The sequence below is a fragment of the Malurus melanocephalus genome, unplaced genomic scaffold, assembly GCF_030028575.1.
Source record: "Malurus melanocephalus ecotype Western Australia unplaced genomic scaffold, MMel_1.1 scaffold_372, whole genome shotgun sequence".
NCBI lineage: Eukaryota > Metazoa > Chordata > Aves > Passeriformes > Maluridae > Malurus > Malurus melanocephalus.
Genome location: NW_026623604.1, coordinates 409375 through 431130, shown reverse-complemented (window position 1 = coordinate 431130; position 21756 = coordinate 409375). Strand labels below are relative to the sequence as shown.

The following is a 21756-nucleotide window of genomic DNA, read 5'->3' as shown; positions in this document are numbered from 1 at the left end:
AGAGCAGTACCTCACTGAGGGTCCCCCACAAGAGCAGTACCTCACTGAGGGGTCCCCCCACCTGAGGGTATCCCACCAGAGCATCCCCTCTCTGAGGACCGCCCCCCCCAGGGCATCCCACCACAGCGGTACCTCACTGAGGGTTCCCCCCACCTCGGGGTGTCCCACCTCACCTCAGGACAGCCCCACACCTGGGTGCCCCATGTGAGAGCGTCCCACCCGGGGGGTCCCCCGGCCCGCCGCCCCCGCACCTTTGTGCATGCCAGTGAAGCGATCCTTGAGCACGGTGAGCTCGTAGATGCGGCCGAACTCCTCGAAGAGCGGCTTGAGGTCGCTCTCCTCCAGGTTGCGCGGGATCTGCCCCACGAACAGCTTGATGGCGTCGTGGTCCTTCATGGCGATGGCGCCGGGCGGGCGGCTCAGCCCGTTCACCCGGCCGCTGTTCGCGGTGCTGAACGCCGCCCCCGCCGCCTCGCCCGCCGCCGCCGCCGCCATGGCCCGTTCCGCGCCCCGCCCCGCCCGACCGGCACCGCTCGGCACCGCCCGGCACCGCTCGGCACCGCTCGGCACCGCCCCGCTCGGCACCTCTCGGCTCGGCTCGGCTCGGCCCGCGCCCGCCAGCGGGCCCGTGACGTCAGCCGGACGGTCCCGCCCAGGAGCGCCGTATTAGCATAATGAGGGGGCGGCGGCCAATCAGAAGCGGGGGGCGGCAAGAGGGGCGGGGGGCGGCGCGGCTCCGCCCACTGCTGCCCCCTGCCGGGCTGACCCCGAATCCCCCCCGCCCCGTCACCCTCCCGCATCCCTCGCCCCCCGGGTTCCCCCCATTCGGCCCCCGGCTACCCTGTCACCCCCATCATCCCCATCACCCTCCATCAACAGCCATTAACATCACCGCCCCTACCGAATCCTTATCACATCTCATCATCCCCGGCATCCCCATCACCCCGATCATCTCCATTACCCGTGTCACCACCAGCCCCCCATAGCCCCCCAGTCATTCCCATCACCCCCATCAACTTTCTCACCCCACCATCAGCACACCTCATCCCTATTACCCCCATCACTTCCCTTCACCTCCATCACACTCCRTCATCTCCATCATACCCATAACCTCCCATCATCCCCCATCCTCCCCATCACCCCTGTCTCCCTCCCCATCTCTCCCATCATTTCCCATGGCTCCCATCACCCTCTGTCATGCCCTGCTACCCCTCATACCCCCATCACCCCCTATGTCCCCCCCTTTCCTCATCTCCTCATCACCCCCTCCATCCCCCTTTGCCCCCCATCATTTCCCCACCTCAGAGCAGGGTTTAAAAACACGGAAGAGGCTCTAAAAGGGTCAATTTGGACACTTTGTTGAGTTTTTCACCTTCATGGACCCTACGYTGCCCCTGTTGCTGCCCCATAAGGGGGAGGAGGGAAGCACCTCCCTCCTGCACCCCRCGTCACCCCAAAAGATCTGTAATTAGACTGAGCAGCTTTAATACCTGGTGCTGTCGTTAATTAATTAATTAGTCCCAAAGCAGCAGCCAGGTGGGGGAGGCCTGGCTTCCCCGGCGTGCTGCTACACGTGTGCAGGAGGCGTGAGCGTGGGGAGGGGTGTGAGTGTGTGCAACTGTGTGCATGTGTGTGTGAGCACACACACATGCGTGCCAGCGTGTGCAAGTCCACACAAATGAGTGCACATGTGTTCAAGCATGTGCAAGCACATACAGGTGCTGCAAGAATGCACACGTGTGCATAAGTACGTGCAAGGGGCTGGCTTCAGGCCTGTGTGTCTGTGCAATGATGTGTGGGGGCATTTGCATGTGTGTGCAAATGTGCACRTGTGGAAGTGTGTACAGGAATGTATGTGTTTGAAGGACCCATAGGCACACATGCATGTGTGTGCCATGACCTGTATGCATGTGTATGCAAACACGTGCATGAGTGTGTGCATGCAAGGACTCACACGTGTGYGCATGCAAGGGTGCGAGGATCCATGCGGACATGTGCTAGCACATGCACAAGTGTGTGTATGCAAGGACCTGCATGCACATGTGTGCACGAGTGCATGTGTGCAAAGACTCACATGTGTGAACAAGCGCACTTGTGCATGTGTGCAAAGGCCCTCAATGCAGGTGTGCAAGCATGTACACAAGTGCACGTGTGCGCAAGGACTCTTACGCATGTGTATCGTGAGTGCAGATGTGAGAACCCATAACCACGTGTGCAAGCGGGTGCATGTGTTCACAAGAGCACACACAAAGCACACTCGTGTTTATAAGAGCACACACACATGATGCACACGTGTTTACAAGTGCATACACTTGTATGCAAGACACATTTACAAGCATGGACATTTCAAGCATGCATGTGTTTACAAGTGCACACATGATGCACACATAGTTTACAAGTACACATATGATGCATAAATGTTTAGAGCACACACACAATGCACACACGTTTACAAGCACACACACACGATGCACACGTGTTTACAAGCACGCACACACGATGCACACACGTTTACAAGCACACGAAGCATACGCGTGTTTACAAGCACACACACACTGTACACGTGTTTACAAGCACACACACAATGCACACACATTTACAAGTGCACACRCAATGCACACACACGTTTACAAGCACACGTGATGCACACGCGTGCTGCCCCTGCGAGTGTGTCCCAATAAACCCCCCTGGCTGGTGCCRGTGCCCACGGGCAGGTTTGGGACGCGTGGAGCATAATCCTGCCGGAATCCGGGGGCTCGGCGGCTGCTCCTCGCCGCCGCTTGGGTTTATTTTTAAACCCGTTGGCCCCGAGTGATTCACACGCTGCCTGTTCCCTGTTCCCTGCTCCCCGGCAAGTTTTACACGACCAAAATAGATGTTCTGGAAGGAACGGGCCACCCGGCAAAGCCGCGGCGGGGAAAGCGGGGTGCTCCCGGGATCCCGGCCCTTCCAGGCTGGGGAYGTCACTGAGTCACCTCCATGGTGGGGGTTTGGGGAAAATGCCGGCGCAGACGCCCCGGAAAACGGGATGGTGGGTGATGTTTAACCTCAATCGCAATACCAGGCTTCAGGGGAAGGTGCTGTGTTGGGGGGGTCCTCCATGGCAAGGCAGAAGGGCAGGTGGAATAAGGGCAGAGCTGGGATGCGGTGGTGAAGAGCCTCTCTTGCAGAGCATCATCCATGGGAACAGAGCACCCTTCCCAGGGCAGGGTCCCTCTTGCCCCTGCAGCAGCTCCCTGCAGTGACAAAAGCACACTGCCCAGATACCACTTTACAGCACATCTGGAACAAAAATCCAACTTTTAAAAATAGGAAGCAGTAATAACTGTAAATTAACTATTTTTAATTTAAAGTTCAATCATAAAATGTTTCCAGCTGTAACAGCACATCTCACTCAGTTGAGACCAAGACACACATACAACAGYCCCATGCAGCCAGGATCTCTCCCCGAGAGATTCCCTGATTTCTGCTGAACGTTGTTCCCAGCACAGAAACCTCAACCATCTAAAGACAACAATCACACCTGTCCCAGTTCTATGGGATAGCAGCATTACTGGTTTCTTCTCCGAGGAAAACACCATCCCTTCTGGATGGTGCAGACCTGGAGCTGAGCTCCTCACCCTGAGGACAACAGAGCACGAGAAGGATGGGTCAGTTGGCCAAATCCCAGGGAGAGGTTACAGCCCAAARAGCTGAGCAGAGATTCCGTAATATCCATGCACCACTCAGCAGATTTGCAAGGACTCCTAGGAGAGGCTCCAGGGTGTCATCTGCTGAGGACAAGGCAGAGGAGGTGGCAGCAGCCACGGTTTTGGGCAGCAGAGGTGGTGACTCGCTGGCCTGGCCATCAGAGGAGAGAGGAGGGACAAGGACAGTGACTGCAGAAGCAAACCCTAGCACAGCAGCAGAGGCTTAGCACAGTTGAGCCAGCTGAGCAGCCACCCTGCAAGCTCCAGAGTCGAGGGGATGGTGCCTCTCCACCAGCATCTCTGGAGCAAGCCCTACCCATCTCCAACTAACAATAACCCTTGCACCGTCTCCCAAGCCCCAGCTGAGCAGGAATAGGCACCTTTTTCCTCTTTGGGGTCATTTATTTATAGACTTAAAGAAATAAAAATAGAGTAAGAGGCAGAGTGCATGCTGAGGCAAAAAAAATGTTCATTGCAACCAAGCCAGAGAAGGTGGGGTGGGAAGGGGTCCCTCTGCCCTTTTTGGGGCAGACATTCCTCCTGTGTGCACACAGACTGAGTGCAGCGGGGCTCTCCCTTCAAGCCCCGCTGAATTCTTGGTCACAGTATCCGATGAAGAGAGGCTGCGCCTGGACACCACGCCTGGGAAGACAACAGAAGGAGGGCATCAGGGAGAGGGCACAGGCMCAGCCACCACAGAGTTTGAGGGATTCCAGTGGCACGGGGTAGCTGTGGGTGCCTCGTTTCAGGTGCAACAAGGAGGGAGGAGTTTTCACCCTGTGTTTATAAACTCGTTTTGCTCATGTGTGGGAGCATGGGGTGAGGATAGGTTTCCTGGGAAAGCTGGTGCTGCAGGAGGGGTGGCAAGAGCTGACAAGTCCCCTCCTTCCTCAGCACAAAGCCCTCTCCTCGCCAGAGCCACCAGCCCACGCCAGCAGCAGGAGTGCTCCTCCAGCGCTGCACAAAGCAAGCTCTGCCTACACACAGGCACCAGAAAACCAGGGCTTTGCACAGGAACAAGGGTCATTGTGCAGCAGGGCAAGCCCTTCTCCCTCGCTGCCCTCCCAGGGCTGAGCCCACAACAGTTGTGCCAGAGGAGCTGTCCCAGGATGGTTACCTGAGCAGGGTGCAGCGGAACTCTGCCAGCCGGGCATACGCATCTTCCACATTCCCGACAGTCTCGTTGCTCCAGAGTCGTTCAGCTACAGCCCCAGCCCTCGGCCTTGAGGACAAGGGACAGGCAGTCAGRAGAAGGGGGAGCTCAAAAGCTTCTCACATAAACCTCTGAGCTCCAAACAMTTCCCTGACCAGAATCCTTCCACACACAAAGGCTTCAGTGTACCCCGAGACCCACTCCTAAGCCGTGTGGATCAGGAGCAGACCAGGGTGGTAGGACAGGCGGGTGTTAAGCACAACCTGGTTGCAGCAGCAGGTTGTTACAGCTCATTTCAGCCCCAGGGAAGCTGATACCAGCATAGAGGGGACAGGGACAGGTACCACACACAGACCAAAGGCAGAGTGTGACACATTCAGTGGCAAAGGGACGTGAGCCCAGCCCCACACAACCCCTGTGACCTCTCTTACCAGAGCCTGGGGGTCAGGTTGGTGACATCCACGTATTCACCCCACATGCAGGCCTCGCCACCCATCACCAGGGCCTTCTGCTCAGGGCTGCCTGTGGAGGGGACAGCAAGACAGCCGGTCCTGACGCTACCTCCAAGTGCCAAGCCAGCTGCCAAGCAGGAAGGGGACACAAGGGAACACACCTGGGAAGTTCAACGGCTCCACCTTATAGGCTTCTATCCAGTCCTGCCCGTAGGAGATGCGGTTGAGGTACCAGGGTGCAGAGAGCAGAGCCTGGTAGCCAGCCCTGGTGACATTGGCCATCTCGTTCAGGTACAGCATGCCGTTCTCCTTCCATACGTGGATGATGGTGTCAGGCCTCAGCTGAGGAGCACAGGTGAACATGGTGATGGGGATCAGTGAGGTGACAGGAGCATCACATGGCTCCACACACAGAGTGCCCTGACCCCTCCACATGCCCAAAAGGAAGCTGAGGCAGACTTGGGCTCAGTTCTTGAGCCAGTTCCTGTCTGGTTTGCAGGAGCAAGAGGGAGAGATAAGGCCATTTGCAGAATACCCAGGGCAGGGTTAAAATCCGCATCTTGCAGGTGAATATGCAAGTACCTTGGAGGGAGCAGAGCACTGGCAGCAAAGTGACAAAGCCACCACGAGGGCAGCTCACTGGCAGCATCATCTTGAGATGAACCCCAGTTCTGTAACAGTGTAACCCTCACCAGCCACAGCACGGCCCCACCTAAGCAGAGCAGTGTGTTTGTTTGGGGTGCTGGCACCATTCACCCCAGTACAGACCCCCAGAACACAGCAGTGTGCTTGTTTGGGGTGCTGGCACCATTCACCCCAGTACAGACCCCCAGAACACAGCAGTGTGCTTGTTTGGGGTGCTGGCACCATTCACCCCAGTACAGCCCCCCAGAGCACAGCAATGTGCTTGTTTGGGGTGCTGGCACCATTCACCCCAGTACAGCCCCCCAGAGCACAGCAGTGTGCTTGTTTGGGGTGCTGGCACCATTCACCCCAGTACAGACCCCCAGAACACAGCAATGTGCTTGTCTGGGGTGCTGGCACTGTTCACCCCAGTACAGACCCCCAGAACACAGCAATGTGCTTGTCTGGGGTGCTGGCACCATTCACCCCAGTACAGCCCCCCAGAGCACAGTAATGTGCTTGTTTGGGGTGCTGGCACCATTCACCCCAGTACAGCCCCCCAGAGCACAGCAGTGCGTTTGTTTGGGGTGCTGGCACTGTTCACCCCAGAACAGGCAGCTCTCACCTTCACATCGTTGTCAAACACCTCTTGCCACACAATATAACCTTTACCAAGGGAAGAGACGATGTTCAGAAGCCTGGAGAGGAAAAACTACTGAGTTTTGGGTGATCCCACTGACCCTCTGTTTGATGGTTACACACAGCCAAAGCAGCAGCACTGATATTCCCTACACCCTCGGCAGGATGTAGAGATGCTTCTGAAGGAGAAAGAAGGGAGCACAACCCCTTATGGAGCTTYTTTCTCCTCAGCCCCAGTATTTTTTGTGATCAATCTCCCATTAAAATGCTCCTTTTTGGGGTCAGTGAGACATGACCAATGGGGATTCTCCTGAAAAGGAGACAGAAGACATCTGTCCTGGTGACACAGTACAACTGCAGRCCCTAGACCCCATGTCCTTACCTCTGGATGTAGAAAGACTCTAATTTTTTGTAATCTTCACCAAAGCCCATCTCCCTCATGAAAGCACGGATTTCTGGATTGGATTTCCTGCACACCAAACAGAAGGAATGAAACCATTACAACCCGAGCTCTGGAGTAAGGCCAAAGCATGGTCAGACCTTTCCCACTTCAGTCCAAGGCATGGCCACGCATTCCCAGAGCTGTGGCTGGACCGGCATCAGTAGYTCCCTACATCCAGCATTACTATGAGCAAGAAATCCCAAGCACCACCCCAACCCCCGATCTGGGAGAGCAGGACACCAAAGATGCATGACCAAGAAGCGATGGGCTGGGACTCCAATCCCAAATACTTCCCCCGAGACCCCATCCAGACTGATCTCAGACTCACCAGCATGTGAAATCCACCTCATCACCACCAAGGTGCAGAAAAAAGTCTGGGAACACAGAGCTGACCTCTTGGAACAAACTGGTCACAAACTGGTAGGTGCTGTTAACAATGGGGTTGATGGGCCCATAGACTCCAGAAGGAGTTGCACCCAAATAGCAGGGAGTCAGGAGGCCTGGAGCACCTGGATGGTAACAAATGCAGGATGGTGAGGAAGGGGCAAAGCGCAACCATGTCCCACTACAATGCTCCTCAGCACAACTCAGGGCCTGTCATGGGACAGGGAAGGAGGGACAGCCACACACATGGTGAATTCTAGCATAGGCCTTGGCATTTGCAGGCAGAGGAAGGGGTGAAAAAGACAATGGAATGTTTTCCTGGAGCTTCTTGCACTTCCATACATGGAAGAGGAGACACAGTCCTTGGAGCAGAGAGCAGTGCGTATCAGGACTGGGGCACTACTAAGCRGAACAAGCAAGCTTGGCCAGCTGTACCCTCAGTTAAACACAAGATCCTTGCATAGCCATGATGTCAGTTTTGGCAGAGCAGGTGCTCCCACAAAAAAATCACCCAGCTGGGACCCAAGAAGAGACAGAAATGTTTCCCCTTGGATTTTGTTCTAGAAGTTGGGCCATTGGGCCCCACATCCCCCAGATGGAGCTTTGCTCCAGCTCAGAGCCAGCTTATGGGACACTGCTGCCCATAGCCAGGTTTCAGGGTGCAKACTGCAGCTCCCATTCCTGCCCCTGGGACAACTCCCACTCTCCTCACAGCAGCAGGCAGGGTCTGCTCCTCACCTGGCCCCCAGGACAGGGTGTGGCCGGGGGTGTCGAACTCAGGGATGACCCTGATGCCGCGCAGCCGCGCGTGCTCGATCACGGTGCGCACGTCGCTGGCTGTGTACACGTGGGTCATGGCGTTGAAGGCTCCCTGGGAACACGGCAAAGCTCAGTGCCTCGCCCAGGAGCAGAGGCAGAAATCTGCTCACTTGGGACGGGCACACACGGTGACCATGGAGCATTACCTGCTTGCTGAGCTCTGGGAATGTGGAGCTCTCATACGGGAAAGATGGGTCATCCACAATGTGCCAGTGAAACACGTTGAACTTGTTGTAAGCCATGACATCCTGGGAAGGAACGGGGACAAAGATGAATGTGCCCTGTCCCTTCTGAAAGGTCACCCAGATAACCACAGGGAAAGGGAATAAGGCCCTCCTGCTCCAAAAGGACAAGGCAGAGTCCCTAAATACTCTCCAGGGTCCAAGAGGGATTCAGACACCTCTCTCTAAACACAAAAAGCTGCACCCTGTGTGCAGGGCCAGGAATACTTGTGCCCACAGTAAAATCTCTGTTCTCCCTCCAACTCAGCCGCTGATGGAGGCCTGGAAGTTTAATTCTGCTTGGGATGAGCACAGAACTGCCATGCACCTTCGCCAGAGTTCTTCCCTGCCTTAGAAACAACCCAGCCTAGAGAGTAACCTGGATTGCAGGAATCCAAGACACCTCAGGGTTTTCTTTTTAACAAAGGCAGCTGAGAAATCACCCAAACATGGGAGCTCAGCTGTCACAGGGGAAGAGACACTCAATTAAACCACCTCACCTCCCAGCATGGGTGCCCTACCAGAGTTTCCAGGATGGCTCTCAGAGGCAGGTAGTGTCGAGAGGTGTCCAGCAGCAGTCCCCGGTGAGGGAAGCGGGGAAAGTCCACGATTTCTGTCTCATTGATGTAGTACTGCACACAGAGGACACCAGGAAGCCATGAGCAGGACATTGGGCAAACGGCCATTATTAACAAGAGACAGTGAGGGTCACCATTGTCCCCAGGGCTCGTGGGACAGGGCCACCCTCACTGCCCAGAGGGCAAATGAGCCGGAAAGGGCTGCAGCACATCTTTACCCMCTCAGAAGGCAGGGATCTGGCTGGATCCATGAATCTCCACCTGGCCCTTGATGAGTCTATGCCCACTCATCCCAAACATCCCAGAAACCCTCAGCCTGTCCCCAGGGAGGCAGGGGCACTRTGGAGAGCTGCCTGCCCCCAGGAGATGAGGCCAGGACTCACCGTGCCATTCTTGTCTCTCCCAATGAGCTGGCTGAATGTTTCCAGGCCTGCAGGAAAACACACAGCCCCTTTCTCAGCACAGACACCCCCAAAGGAGCAGAGCTCAATTAACAAAGAAGTCAATGGAAAGAGAGAGGCACTGSAAGACATTCCCAGAGGCCCGAGGCAGGGGGAGTGGGAATGCCCTGCAGGAAGCACAGCTCACCTCGGAGAGCTCCCCAGATGGTGTCTGCGGAGAGCAGCATGGAGCCTTTGGAGACGGACAGCTTATCTGCAACACAGCATCAGGGGGCTGTACCACACAGCCAGGACAACAGGGCAGGGCTCAGGTACAGGACTTTACCCCAGRACCCTGGAGAACTGAATTTTGGGCCTCTGTTGCTGTTTTAAATCTCTCCCCACTACTTTATCAGCGCTCCCCAGTACRTCCCTCCTGCCCTGCCCCAGTGTCTCAGTAACAGGGGATCAGTGCTCTCTCCTAAACCAGGGGGAACTGAACAGTACTACTTCCCACTGACAGGGACAGAAACACCTGCTCCCAACACTTACAGCTCTCCTTGGAGTCSAGGCTGGGAAAGCCATCGCAGCCCGGTGTGTTAATGTAGACCAGCAGCTCACTGCAGGGTGCATCCCAGGACAGTTCATTCTCTGCAAAGGACACAGACCATGCACAGCTCTTTTCYCTGCTTCCAAGCTCACCACCATCCTCACAGCTCAGCTAGGGATGGAGGCAGAAACAGGCACCCTTCCTGTATCCCCAAACGGACATTGGGGTGTTCAGCAGGGGCTAGTTTCAACACAGCCAACCAGGAGAACATAAGCTGATCTCAATGTGTGAGGAAGCCCCCAATAAAGCTTAAAGGAGTGCACAAGAGAATACTGGTTAGCAGCAGCCCCTGAGGTTTCCTGGACACCAGTGCTGGCTCTAAGTTACAGSCATGACTAGTCAAAGCTTCTCCATGAGGGTGAAGAGCTTCTTGTTTCCAAGCTCTCCCACCACTGGAAAGAAGTACAAGCCCAAGAGCTCTGCCCTACCCACATTTCTTGGAAAGGGCAAAGAAAAATCTGTGAGAAGAAAAGAAAAAGGGTGGAGAATGAATCTGCTGAGCTGGGCTGAATTAGAAGCAATCAAAAGGTCTCATCCAGTTCAAAAAAGCTCCTGACTGACTTCACCTTCTACAGAGCAGGTCCCAGGCGTAGCAGTCAGGGAAACAAACTCTTAAGTTCAGACCTTAAGTAGGAGCTCTGGCTGCACTTCCCTAACTTGAGGAGCACTTCCAAGGATGCACAGGCCTGAATCCCCACTAGAGTCACTCCCCCATTCCAAAGGGGATGCAAGGGGCTTCTCACAGCAGTCTGCTGCCAGGAGGTGTGCAGGATAGCAGAATGGGACCCTGCTCCTCCCAGCTGAGGTCCATGCCTACACCCCCACAGCATTTCCAGGAACAGCCAATGCTCAATGTGGTCACTAAAAATAAATAGCTTGGCTTTGAATGAGCCAAGAGCWCCAAGAAGTTTCCAGAGAGATTGTGGCACTGTCAGCGGTCCAGGTGAAACACAGAGAGCCCCTGCTCCACAGCTCACAGGAGCCARAACCCCCCAATTTCTCCACGAAGGGATGATGAAACCTCTGCGGAGAGAAGGAAAACAGCTTGAAGCCAGCCCTGTTTTGAGCTTTCCTCTTGGTTGCAGACAAGCTGGTAGCCAAGGCAACCTCGCAGATGTGCAAGCAGCACAGCAAGACCTGCTCCCTCCACTCAGGAAGGCGGCAGCTCACCGGGAACAGCTGCTCTCAGGCCTAGGGACACAGGGAGCACTCACCCGGCTGAGGAGCCTCAGCAGAATGGGCCTCAACACCACCATACACCGCTGTTGAACCTGCCCAGGGAGACACTTCCCAACCCAAACACAGCCTCCGAGGCCAAGGCGCAGGCAGGCACCTCCGCCACCAGACCCGCAAGGCAGAGCAGCCAGAAAATGGTTTCTGCCATTTATTTACACTATTAATAGAAATTATTTCCTTTCATCCAGAGTTTCCAACGCCTGTTCTTACTAACCACCCATGCGGAAAAAAAAATAGACCAAAACAAAATGAAGGCAAAGAGGGGAAAAAGGCCTTAAAATAATTTGTGTAGTTTGAACATCATAAAGCAGGGCATAYGGAAAGCAATGAGTGTGAGCTGGATCTTGTGATCACAACGTTGCTCCAAGTGATTTGATGGTCACATTTCCCCTCTGAGTGGAACAGGAGAGCGTGAATAATTAGATCAGCTGTTTTTAGTTCCTAGCAGCAAAAGAGAACCAAGAGAAGTCTTCTTGGCTCCCAAATCAAAATTTATTTCTACTGCTACTCACAAGAGCTGAAGAAATAAAATAAGCCAAAGGGTTCTCTGTTTCAAACCTGCTTTTTTCAAAGTATGATGTACTCAAGATGAAGCCAAGCGGCTTCTAACGCTGCCACCCTTCTCTGCTTTGATCAGCAGCGACAGAGTTCACACTGACATTTAAAACACTCGGGAGCAGAGTTACTAGCTCTTTTTGATGAATGAAGTGCTTCACATTCCCTGGCTATAGCACTTCAGGCTGCAGCAGACCCACGCAGCCACCAAGCATCCCTGCGCGTCAGTTCTGCAGCCAAGAAATTTCCTGCAGCTCATCCCAGACAAGCAATGGGTGCTGTCATGAAGAAGCCTGGGTTCAAGAAACCTTTAGAACCTGTCCCAAAGCAAACCCAGGCTCTTAAAGCTCCTACCTTTCCTCATCTTACCCTACTATTTCAGGATGAATCCAGGAGCTAATCCCTCCCCAGCAGAAAAACTATGCTCCCTCGGGACATTTAACAGCTCCACTTTGGCACAGGTGCCCCGTGGCACAAGTATGTACTTGGAAGCACACACACGAAGCAGTGTCTTTCCTCAAGGCGAAACCTCACACAGGACACCGAGAGCTGCTAGGAATGGGAAGAGCCAAGACTTAGCAGTAACCCTGAAGCAGGAACCGTTGCGAGACCAACAGCAGCTCTCCCTGCAGCCATAAGAGAAGGAAACGAAATGAAGCAATGGGGAGCTGAAACACTATCCGCAAGATGTAAAAAATGAGATGAAGGAAACCTTTGATAGCAAAGGCTTAAATTCTGGAAGGAAAACAACTAGTGCTGTGCCAAACTCGGTTGGATTTATTCTACATACGCCACAGGCATCGCCCTCCAAATCCCAACGCATCGCCGCCCTTGCCACCGGACTCCATCCAAGCCACACCTCCCACCGCACCTACCCCYGCCGAACTGAGGGGAGGCAGACGACCACCAAACCCCGTGGTGTGACCCCAAAATAAGCGAGGCTGTGGGGAGTGTTAAGCTCAAAGCCACCGAGGGAAGGGTCAGCGCCCGCCGCGGCCCTCACCAGTGGGGCGGCCCTCACCAGTGAGGAGGCCGAAGAGCAGCGGCCAGTACCGCTGGAAGGCGGCGTCCAGCACGGCGCAGCCCGGCCCYACGGCCGAGCCGTTCGCCGCGGCGAAGCGGAACCGGCGGGCCGGCACCAGGCAGCGGCCGCCGCCGAGCGGGGACCTCTGGGCCTGGGGCTGCGGCCACACGGCCCCCGCCGGGCCCGGCAGCAGTGCCAGCAGCAGCGCCGGGAGCAGCAGCAGCCCGAGCAGCGACGGCTGCAGCGCCCGCGCCGCCGCCATGTCGCGCCCGAGCCTGAGGGAGGCGGCACCGCCCGACAGCGGGGGGCCGGGCGGCCGCGAAATGGCAGCTCGGGCCCGCCCTCACGGCCCCCCCCCGCGCTGTCCCTCGCCCCACAGCCTGTGCCAGTATTCCACAGTCGCCTCGTTCTCTTCTAATGAATCCCCCAAAACTCTCCGACTCCCCACCGAGGGTCATTTCTGCCCCAGATCTCAGGGTTTTCAGCTCCCCCACCCAGGCCATGCTTCCTGCCCTCAGGGAGCCTTAGTAGCCTGGCTTAGGGCTTGAGATTAATGGTTTCCATCATGTATTTCACCCGTGCTGCTTTCGTGGAATCATGGAGTGGTTTGGATTAGAAGGGATCTTAGAGACCATTTAATTCCACCCCCTGCCATGGGGAGGGACACCTTCTCCTATCCCAGGTTGCTCCAAGCCTTGTGTCCAACCTGGCCTTGGACACTGCCAGCACTGGGGGCAGCCACAGCTTATCTGGGCAAACCTGTGCCAGGGCCTCACCACCACATTGGTAAATAAGTTCTTCCTCATATCTAACCTAACCAGACCCTCTCAAAGTTTGAAACTAGCACGCCTCACCCATGCTTTGGATGTACCTTGGGTCTGGGCATCTTCTGTTGGTGCTGGGAGCAATACCGCATACAAATCACCCCTTGCACAGGTTTCCTGGGATATTTCATATGTGACCAGTGAAATATCGATTGAATTGTACAAAAAAAATGGGGCTTTGTCCCATCGTGGATTCTCACAGTGAAGTGTTGCTGGGATGCTTTCCATGCAGCGCTTGCCTTTTCCAAGGAAAGCCTTAACCTCAGATGAACTCTATTTAATTTTGCTTCCTCCCTCCAGCTCTGCTTTCCTTAGCAATCCCCAACTCAAATAAGGGCCTTAAGCCCAGGTCTTACCCATCTAATTGCCAGCACAAACTTATACAGGAACCCACTCCATCAAATTATTAAAAACCTGYTGTCCCAGAAAACTCCAAGGTATCAGGATTGCTGGGAGACAAACCAAAGGCATGGGAGCAAGCAGGAAATTAAACAAATGGTGCAGGAGAAAGCGTGATAAGSGAGATGGCCCCATCACACCAGAGGAAAAACCACCCTGTGTGAGCAGGAGACAACCATGGAAAGGGCTGGAAGGGAATGTAAGGGATTGTCCCTTATATGGGAGCAGTGCAGAGAGGACAGGATCAACAGGAAAAAAAAAACTGATAGAAAAAAAACCCTCAGGGAATCTGTTGTCAAAGGTTAGAATAGCACCAGCCAAAGCTGGGGACTGAAAGGAAAAGAGCTGGGAGGACATGGAAGGGTTTCAGTGGGGCTGGAGAGAGATGAGGGGGACTGTGAGATTCCAATGAAGGTTTTGGCARTGAAATGTGAGGGAAAAAGTTGTGGGGAGACTGGGCACCAGGAGGAGATCACATTTGAGTTTGGGTCTAAATGGGATTGTGGGAATTTAATGAGGTTGGTGAAAATTAATTGGGGGTAAAAGCAGGGAGGGGAGTAAGGGTCACTTAGAGAAAGAGAAGCAGGGCTCCATCAGGAATGGAGTCCAAGAGAGCCAGACGGCATTGCCATGAGCTCAACACCTATGCAGCACCGCATCCTTCTCCAGCCCAGTAGAACAGCAAAGTCCACCTGTGGGAAGGTGAGGCAGGAGCCAAGGACTGTCACAGCCTTACCAGGTGGGTGTGCCTCCACAGCCAGGCTAGCAGAGCACAGGGTGGGGGGACCAACAGCTCAGACATCACCCAGAGAATTAAAGGCACCAAGTGAAGGCCAGCATCCATCTAGGAATACCTTGGAGCAGGTACTGTCGCAGGAGAGATCAGGAAGAGTTGGTTGCCKGCACGGATTGAACAGAGTTCAAGGATGGAGGTCCCAGGAGAGGCCAAATGGGGCAATTAAAGGCTGTTGGTTCCCTCAGGGTCCTGACAATCCTCTTTCGTTTTCCCTACAGAGGTGGCAGCACCCAAATTCAACATGATGGCACATGCCAGGCTGCTTCCTCACTATTCTTCCAGGATTTTGTGGCCCTTCTCTGTCTCTGTCCTTATCACACAGGAGGAAGTGAGGACACCTGTATTCCAGCCTGTGTCAGACCTCTGGGATAATGGTCCCTGTCATTCCTTGTGTTCAAGTTTTCCTGCTGCCAGTTTATATAAAGCCTCTGTGGTCTTGAGCTGGGTTTGTTGCTTTTCCCTGTGCAGACTTCTGGAGCACCAGCTGTTGCCACCATTTTCTGACTATATTTGATTGCTTCCAGTGTCTGTGGACTTGTCCTCAAGTCGTTTCACTGTATTAAAATTTTGGTAGAAGGAGAAACACCCCAAACAAGCCAGTTTGTTGCTGTGTTGCATCAGGCAATGTCAGGACTGCACTTCCCAGCGCATGAGACAGAACAGTGGGAGTGCCCTGGCCTGAGGCAAAGCCTCATTTCAGCCTGGGGAGGGTGGTGTGTTCGCCAGCTTATGTAAAGCATTGTGATCAGAGCTTTCAGTCCAAATATTCCAGCCTTTCCACAGATTCAGTTGCTGTTGCTATTTTAGGGGACCTGATGTCTCTGGGGGATGACTCATTGAAGTTCATCTGTAGCTGGCCGGCATTAATCCAGACTAACAGTCTGATTTGGGAATGYTTCTTTGCATAAGAAAACTGCTTAAGTGTGTGTTTGACTGTGGAGCTTGGCTGAAAGAACCTGGATTACATTTGGTCCTGTGGCAGCCATGGAGCACCAGCAGACAGAAGTTTCTGAACGTCTTCAGTAGCCCTTCAATAGATCGGCCTGTGGGTCTGGAGCATATCTCCAGGATGATACATCCACCTGGGAGGCCTTTTCCAGGTTAGTTCAGCCAGGAACACGCAGGGAGTGAACTGGAGGCAGGGCTATACCGGCTCAGGTGAGACCTGTAGTAAGACCCGTCATCTCTCTGACTGCAAAAGCTGGGGCTTGCTGGGGGACTGCAGAAAACGGCTGCCCCAGGACACTCCTGGATTACCTGCTTGCTATTAACAATGAATTTGGTAGCAATCCAAATTAATTATTCTGATATAAATTGTTGCAAAACCTGGCTGGTGTCACACTTGTGTCTTTCTGTTTGCCTTCGGGGCATGAAGGTGGCCTTTGGACTGTTGGTGCACTTGTATCACAGCATTTTTTAAAGATATAAATCCATTTATTATGCTGCCTAATTCCCTATAATGTTGGCTGCTTTTGCATTTAACCAGAAGGGTGCTTTGCACACWGATTCTTCCGCTGGTGAGAAGTGTCTGCGCAGTGAAATGGGAATGGAGCAAGCCATTAATGAGCACCTTCACAGAGCATGAGCTTTCTGTTTGCTTTGCTTTTCGAGCCAACACTCRCTCCTGAAAACTCACTCCTGAATGAAGCAACTCCCAGCTCCAAGGACTTGCTGGTGGTGTGGCTGGAAGAAGGCTTTGGAAAACATAGATCATCTCCTGGAAATACCTATAGACCTCTAACTTGAATTTTGGCATCTCAGAGTCTTTCTGGACAAAACAACTGTCTCCATTTGCTTGTTTACCTTCCCTTTAATCCTTGGAAAAATAATGATGGGGTTCAAACTGCAGCCACAAAGGTTGCAGAGTTGAAGCGCCCTTAATTGTCGTGGTGGTCTGGAGAGAGTGTGGTCAGTATATGCCAGGTCTTTTCAGGTACGGGCCCTTCTGTTGTACATCCTCATATTTCAGGGATGGTGTTGCTTGTAACCAGAGGGGTACTCACACTTAAACACCCAGCAGGAGCCCCCAGAGACATTTGGTGGAGCTTTAGTACATGCACAGTGAAGATCCTGAACACGAGATACCCCAAAATACCACATCCAGGGTATTTTCACCAGCTCTAACAGCTCAGCCYGTGAGGAACCTCAATGCTTTAGGGGGCTGAAGCAGGCTGGTGTATGGCAGGATGCTTTTGGAACCATAAGGATGCATCCCAGTGCTTTTCAAAGCACAGGATGACTCATTTCTATATCCCTACCTTCTCACCTAGACCATCACGCATCAATGCTGCCATCGAATGGTTTAGCAGGTGCACATGGTGAAATGAATGAATTTCTCAGCAAAGATAGGGTTGAACAGAAGGGACCTCCTCAGCTGGGAGAGCACATTGTGAGGGGAGTGAGGCCTGGGAGACCTGGAGCGAACAGGCAGCAGCAAGAAGTATTTCAACAGTTTCAGAGTGCAGTTTTAGGCAAAAGGCAAAAAGTGAGATGTGTTAATCAGTGTTGAGGGTTTGGGGTCCTGACTCGAGCTCAGCCTGGTGGTGCTTCCACTGTTGATATTATCACTGAGCCCTTTTTCTTCTGGGTTATCTCCAGCTCGCACAGCTTCGGGCTGGCAATCCGAGGGGCAGCTCAGCCCATGCTCACGGCTGAGGTTGATAAGAGGTGTGCAGACACCCAAAATCAAACCCTAGGCACTGAGAAATCTCCTGGATTTCCTTTCCCCCAGCGTGGGAGCTCTGTGTGTCTTTGGTGATGTAGAAGCAAGGCTTTTTCCAGAGATCCTGCCTGCCTCAAGGAACGCGGGAGCAGGAAAGAGGCTGGGTGGGATGGGAGGTTCACCCTGAATCTGCGGGCGGATCGTGGTGTGGGGCACCGGCACTTTCACAGCATTTTGGTATCACGAATCAGGGCTTGTCACGAGGAGATGCTGCAAGTTCTTGCGGAGGCTGAGTACATGTGGCTGCTGTCCCTGGCTGCTCCCAGTCACGGCTGTGGGGCTGAGCTGGAATCAATCAGTGCCCGTGGATGTGCTATGACAAACTCCCCGTGCCCAGAGGCACAGCTCCCATAAATCCTGTGAGCATGTGCTTAACTTTGGGGAGAAAGGTGATTGCAAGGCAATATTTTATTCTTGTCAGCTTCAGTGCTAACAGTTACCAGAATCACTTGGGTAATTAAGCTCTTGCAGGAATAAAGTGAAAAAGCACCAGGTGTCTATGGAGATCTAAATCATTTCTCAGAGTGGGCAGAAGAGCAGTTTTTGGCTTTCCTCAGTAGCTGGAGTCCCAAAATCCCCAGAGGCAGCGCAGATCCCCTTGGAATGAGCTGAAGACAGCAGCCCTGCTTTTCTCAGGTACCTTTGGCCAAACACCTACCAGAAGCTGGTGGGTGACTGGAGCTTTGTATGTGACCATTGGCTGGAAACTTCAAAATAGAGAAAAACCTTCTGCAAAAGGCATGACTAAAATTTCATTCCAAAAAGTATTTTTGAGATTTATTAATGCAAATTGCTGGAGTAACCAGCTGCAAAGTGCTGATCCCTGTCTTGCAGTTGGGAAAGATAAGGCTGGGACTGTAGAAGGGGAATGGGTTTCCTATGTCTGTGGGGTGTCATTGGGAAGATTCCATCACTGTTTATAAATATTTATTACTGGGATCATAAAACCATCATCAAATCATCATGGTTTGAGTAGGCAGGGACCTTTAAAGATCATTTCTTTCCACCCCTGCCATGGGCAAGGACACCTTCCACTGTCCCAAGGTGCTCCAAGCCCTGTCCAGCCTGGCCTTGGGCACTGCCAGGGATCCAGGGGCAGCCACAGCTGCTCTGGGCACMCTGTGCCAGGGCCTCCCCACCCTCACAGGGAAGAAGGAATCTCTTCCCAATATCCCATCCATCCCTGCCCTCTGGCAGTGGGAAGCCATTCCCTGTGTCCTGTACCTCCATCCCTTGTTGTCCCCCCCCCACCCCTCAAGCTCTCCTGGAGCCCCTTTAGACCCTGGAAGGGGCTCTGAGGTCTCCTGGAGTCTTCTCCAGGTGAACACCCCCAGCTCTCCCAGTCTGGCTCCAGAGAACTAGCTCTAGCTCCAGCTCTAGCTGGGCTCTGTGCAGGGCTTCAGGCTGTGCAGCCATGGCTGGGGCCAGGACAGGGTGGTCGGGAGATGCTCAGAGCACCTGGAGATGGCCAATCCCTGCTCCCAGGAGCAGCTGCTTCCCAAACACACTCCCCAAGGGGAAGGTCACCTCAGCCAAGGGGTTTTGTGTCCAGAGCTGCCAAAATCCAATAAAGCAAAACCCCACTGTTTGGTCAGTGTCTTTCTTAGGGTCCCATGAGCAAATGAGCAGTCCCAAAATGGCTTGTGCCTTGTMATTGTTGGCCAGGAGCTGGGCATGTCACCAGCTGGGCAGATCTAGCTCAGAGTCCCAGGGAGTGACACACAGTTCCCCATTGGGAATGAAGCATGGGGCAAGGGCCTGGGGCAACCACCTGAGCCTCCCCCATGGTTGGACGTGTGGGGTAGGACCAGCCTGGCAGATGTCCAGATGGTGCATCCGGAGCTGAACCAAGTCAGGGCTACTTAGATTTATGTAGGGCAGGATGATTAAAGCTCCGGCCTTTGCAATTCCACATAAGTAGGGTAATTAGAGAACTGGCTCTATTGACTAGGTAGTGTGGCATGAGGCAAYGTGCGTGCTTGGTGCACACCCCCTGTGTGCTCCTGACCCGGGCATAGCAAGCTTGGAGACCACAGGGCCACACAAATGCTCAGAGCTGCCTGTGTGTCTGAAGATGMGGCAGGGTACTGAATGAGGGTTCTAGAGACATCTACCAGGCCATTGGACCTGGGTCCCCGAAGGCATGTGTAAACCCCTGTTGCTGCAGCCATCATTATGCTTATTTCCTGTGCTCCAGCAGGAAATAAACATGCCTTTGGATGTGGCTTCTAATTTTCTTCCTGTTTCACAAGGGATTTGTATTGAGACAGAAGCAGGAAGCAGGATTCCACTGCACCGGATGACTCCTGTCCCAAAGAGCTGATGAAACTTGTCACACCTACACCACATACCTTCCTGCTGAGTCTCATCTCCATCTGGGCAGAGTGGGTCAATAACTCACCATATCCGAACGGCCCCACTTCACCCTAGGAAGAAACGATTCCCCAGGGCACGAGGAAGTGGAGGGTGAGCACCAGTGGGAGAAGGTGGCCCTGGAGCCCTTCCAGTGCTGTGTCRGGCTCTCGCATCCACGGTGAACAGCGGCGGAGGGGTGGGAGCAGCTGCTTCTCCTCTGGGCAAGGCTGCAGCCTTGTTTCCAAGCCAACCGGAGTTCCGTGAGCTCCTCGAATGGCTGCAGACAATGAGCCCAGCCAGCCTCCCCCCTACCAGCCTGAACGCAGCTGATGTTGGAGGCAGGGAAAGCTGAGGCAAAGGGTGCTCAGCTCATACAGCACTTCAGGGTCTATCCTGCCTTTTGCTGGCAGCTCCAGGTGAGAGGCTCCAACAAGGATGAGACCACCAGAGAACAGCATACCCCTGCCCAGGGCACTTGTCAATGTCAGGAGGTAAAAAAATCAATCCCTGGTGTGGGGATGAAACCACCCCCTGCAAAATGCCAAATGAACAGAGACTAAAGGGYATCAAGCCTGGTGTCGATGAAAATCCAGGTAGTACCATCTTCACTGACCAGAACACAATGCTGGAGCTTGGAGATGCCACTTGGCACAGTCAGGGTCCTCCAAAGATGGTGGGCTCATGTTTATCCCATGGAATGACTGGGAATTTCTCCATGGAGGGTCTCAATGCTATTTTATTCTGATTTTGAGGCAGAGCAACCTGTTTTCCCACACATTTCCCTCGTGTTCCCCTCATCACACTTCCCTCACTTTCCCCTCTCATTTCCATCACATTGCCCTCACAAGCGGCTTGTCRGGGACCCCACACCTCTCAATTTAATGGTGGCACTGGGAATCTTCTCCACACTYGGCCCCACAGAACATCTCAGGAGGGCTCCACACCCCAGCTCTACCTCATGTACCGTCACCAGGTGGGCAGCAGGAGAAACTGATAACCCCCCCCAAATATGCTCCCCGCCACACCCAGCTTCTGCAGGAACTGTAGGGATAGCAMAGAGTAATGGGTACAAACTGAAAACGGGAAAATTTAGGTTAGATATTGGGAAGATATTCCTCCCTGTGAGGRTGGGCAGGCCCTGGTGCAGGGTGTCCAGAGTTGTTGTGGTTGCCCCTGGATCCCTGGCAGTGCCCAAGGCCAGGTTGGACAGGGCTGGGARCACCCTGGGATAGTGGAAGGTGTCCCYGCTCACGGCAGGGGATGGAATGAGATGAGCTTTAAGGTCCATTTCAACCCCTTAATATTGGGTAGCACCAGGAGCAGCTGAGGGAGCTGGKAAMGGGACTCAGCCCAGAGCAAAGAGGCTCAGGGGRAACCTTAAGGCTCTCCACAGCTCCCTGACAGGAGGGGGCAGCCAGATGGGGATCCGGCTCTGCTCCCAGGGAACAGGGGMTAGGACAAGAATAAACGTCCTCAAGCTGTGCCACGGGAGGTTCAGGYTGGACATCRAGAGGAATTTCTTCAAGGAAAGGATGGTAAGGCAGTGGAAGGGGCTGCCCGGAGAAATGGTGGAGAYCCCCCGCTCCCTGGAGGTGCCCAAGGAAGGACTGGACGTGGCACTCAGTGCTCTGGTCTGGTTGACAGGATGGTGTTGGATGCCGGCTTGGACTCGATAAGGTCGGAGGTCTTTTCCAGCCCAGCGGTACAGCGGCTCCGCGCCGCACCCACCCTGGCGCCGCGCCACACTCAACATGGCGGCGGCGGCGTGAGGCGGGCGGGGGCTGGGCGGGGGCGTGGCGCGCACCCAAGATGGCGGCGGCGGGCGGGGTGAGATGGCGGCGGGCGCGCAGGCGC

General features: G+C 54.1%; 2 protein-coding genes across 7 annotated transcripts in view; both read right to left on the bottom strand.

Moving 5' to 3' along the window:
• CELF6 (CUGBP Elav-like family member 6) overlaps window positions 1–495 on the bottom strand; it is an 18218-nt gene extending 17723 nt beyond the window's left edge. For all 5 annotated transcript variants that reach the window (XM_057378736.1, XM_057378737.1, XM_057378739.1 and 2 more), the window contains exon 1: window positions 252–495. In XM_057378736.1, coding sequence (XP_057234719.1) covers window positions 252–495 — 244 coding nt within the window. The remainder of the gene's footprint in view (window positions 1–251) is intronic.
• A 2845-nt stretch (window positions 496–3340) lies between these two features.
• Window positions 3341–13087, bottom strand: HEXA (hexosaminidase subunit alpha). 2 transcript variants are annotated; one of them, XM_057378743.1, is made up of 14 exons: window positions 12786–13087; window positions 9934–10032; window positions 9590–9655; window positions 9385–9431; window positions 8945–9055; window positions 8349–8450; window positions 8122–8254; window positions 7328–7508; window positions 6940–7026; window positions 6544–6616; window positions 5456–5636; window positions 5274–5364; window positions 4807–4911; window positions 3341–4331 (listed from the first exon to the last, which is right to left on the bottom strand). In XM_057378743.1, the coding sequence occupies exons 1-14, from the start codon at window positions 13066–13068 to the stop codon at window positions 4268–4270; spliced, it is 1623 nt and encodes a 540-aa protein (XP_057234726.1). In that variant the 5' UTR covers window positions 13069–13087; the 3' UTR covers window positions 3341–4267. The 2 variants fall into 2 exon arrangements, with proteins under 2 accessions (XP_057234726.1, XP_057234727.1); XM_057378744.1 differs by having other exon boundaries at window positions 12804–13087.
• Between the last annotated feature and the right edge of the window lie 8669 nt (window positions 13088–21756).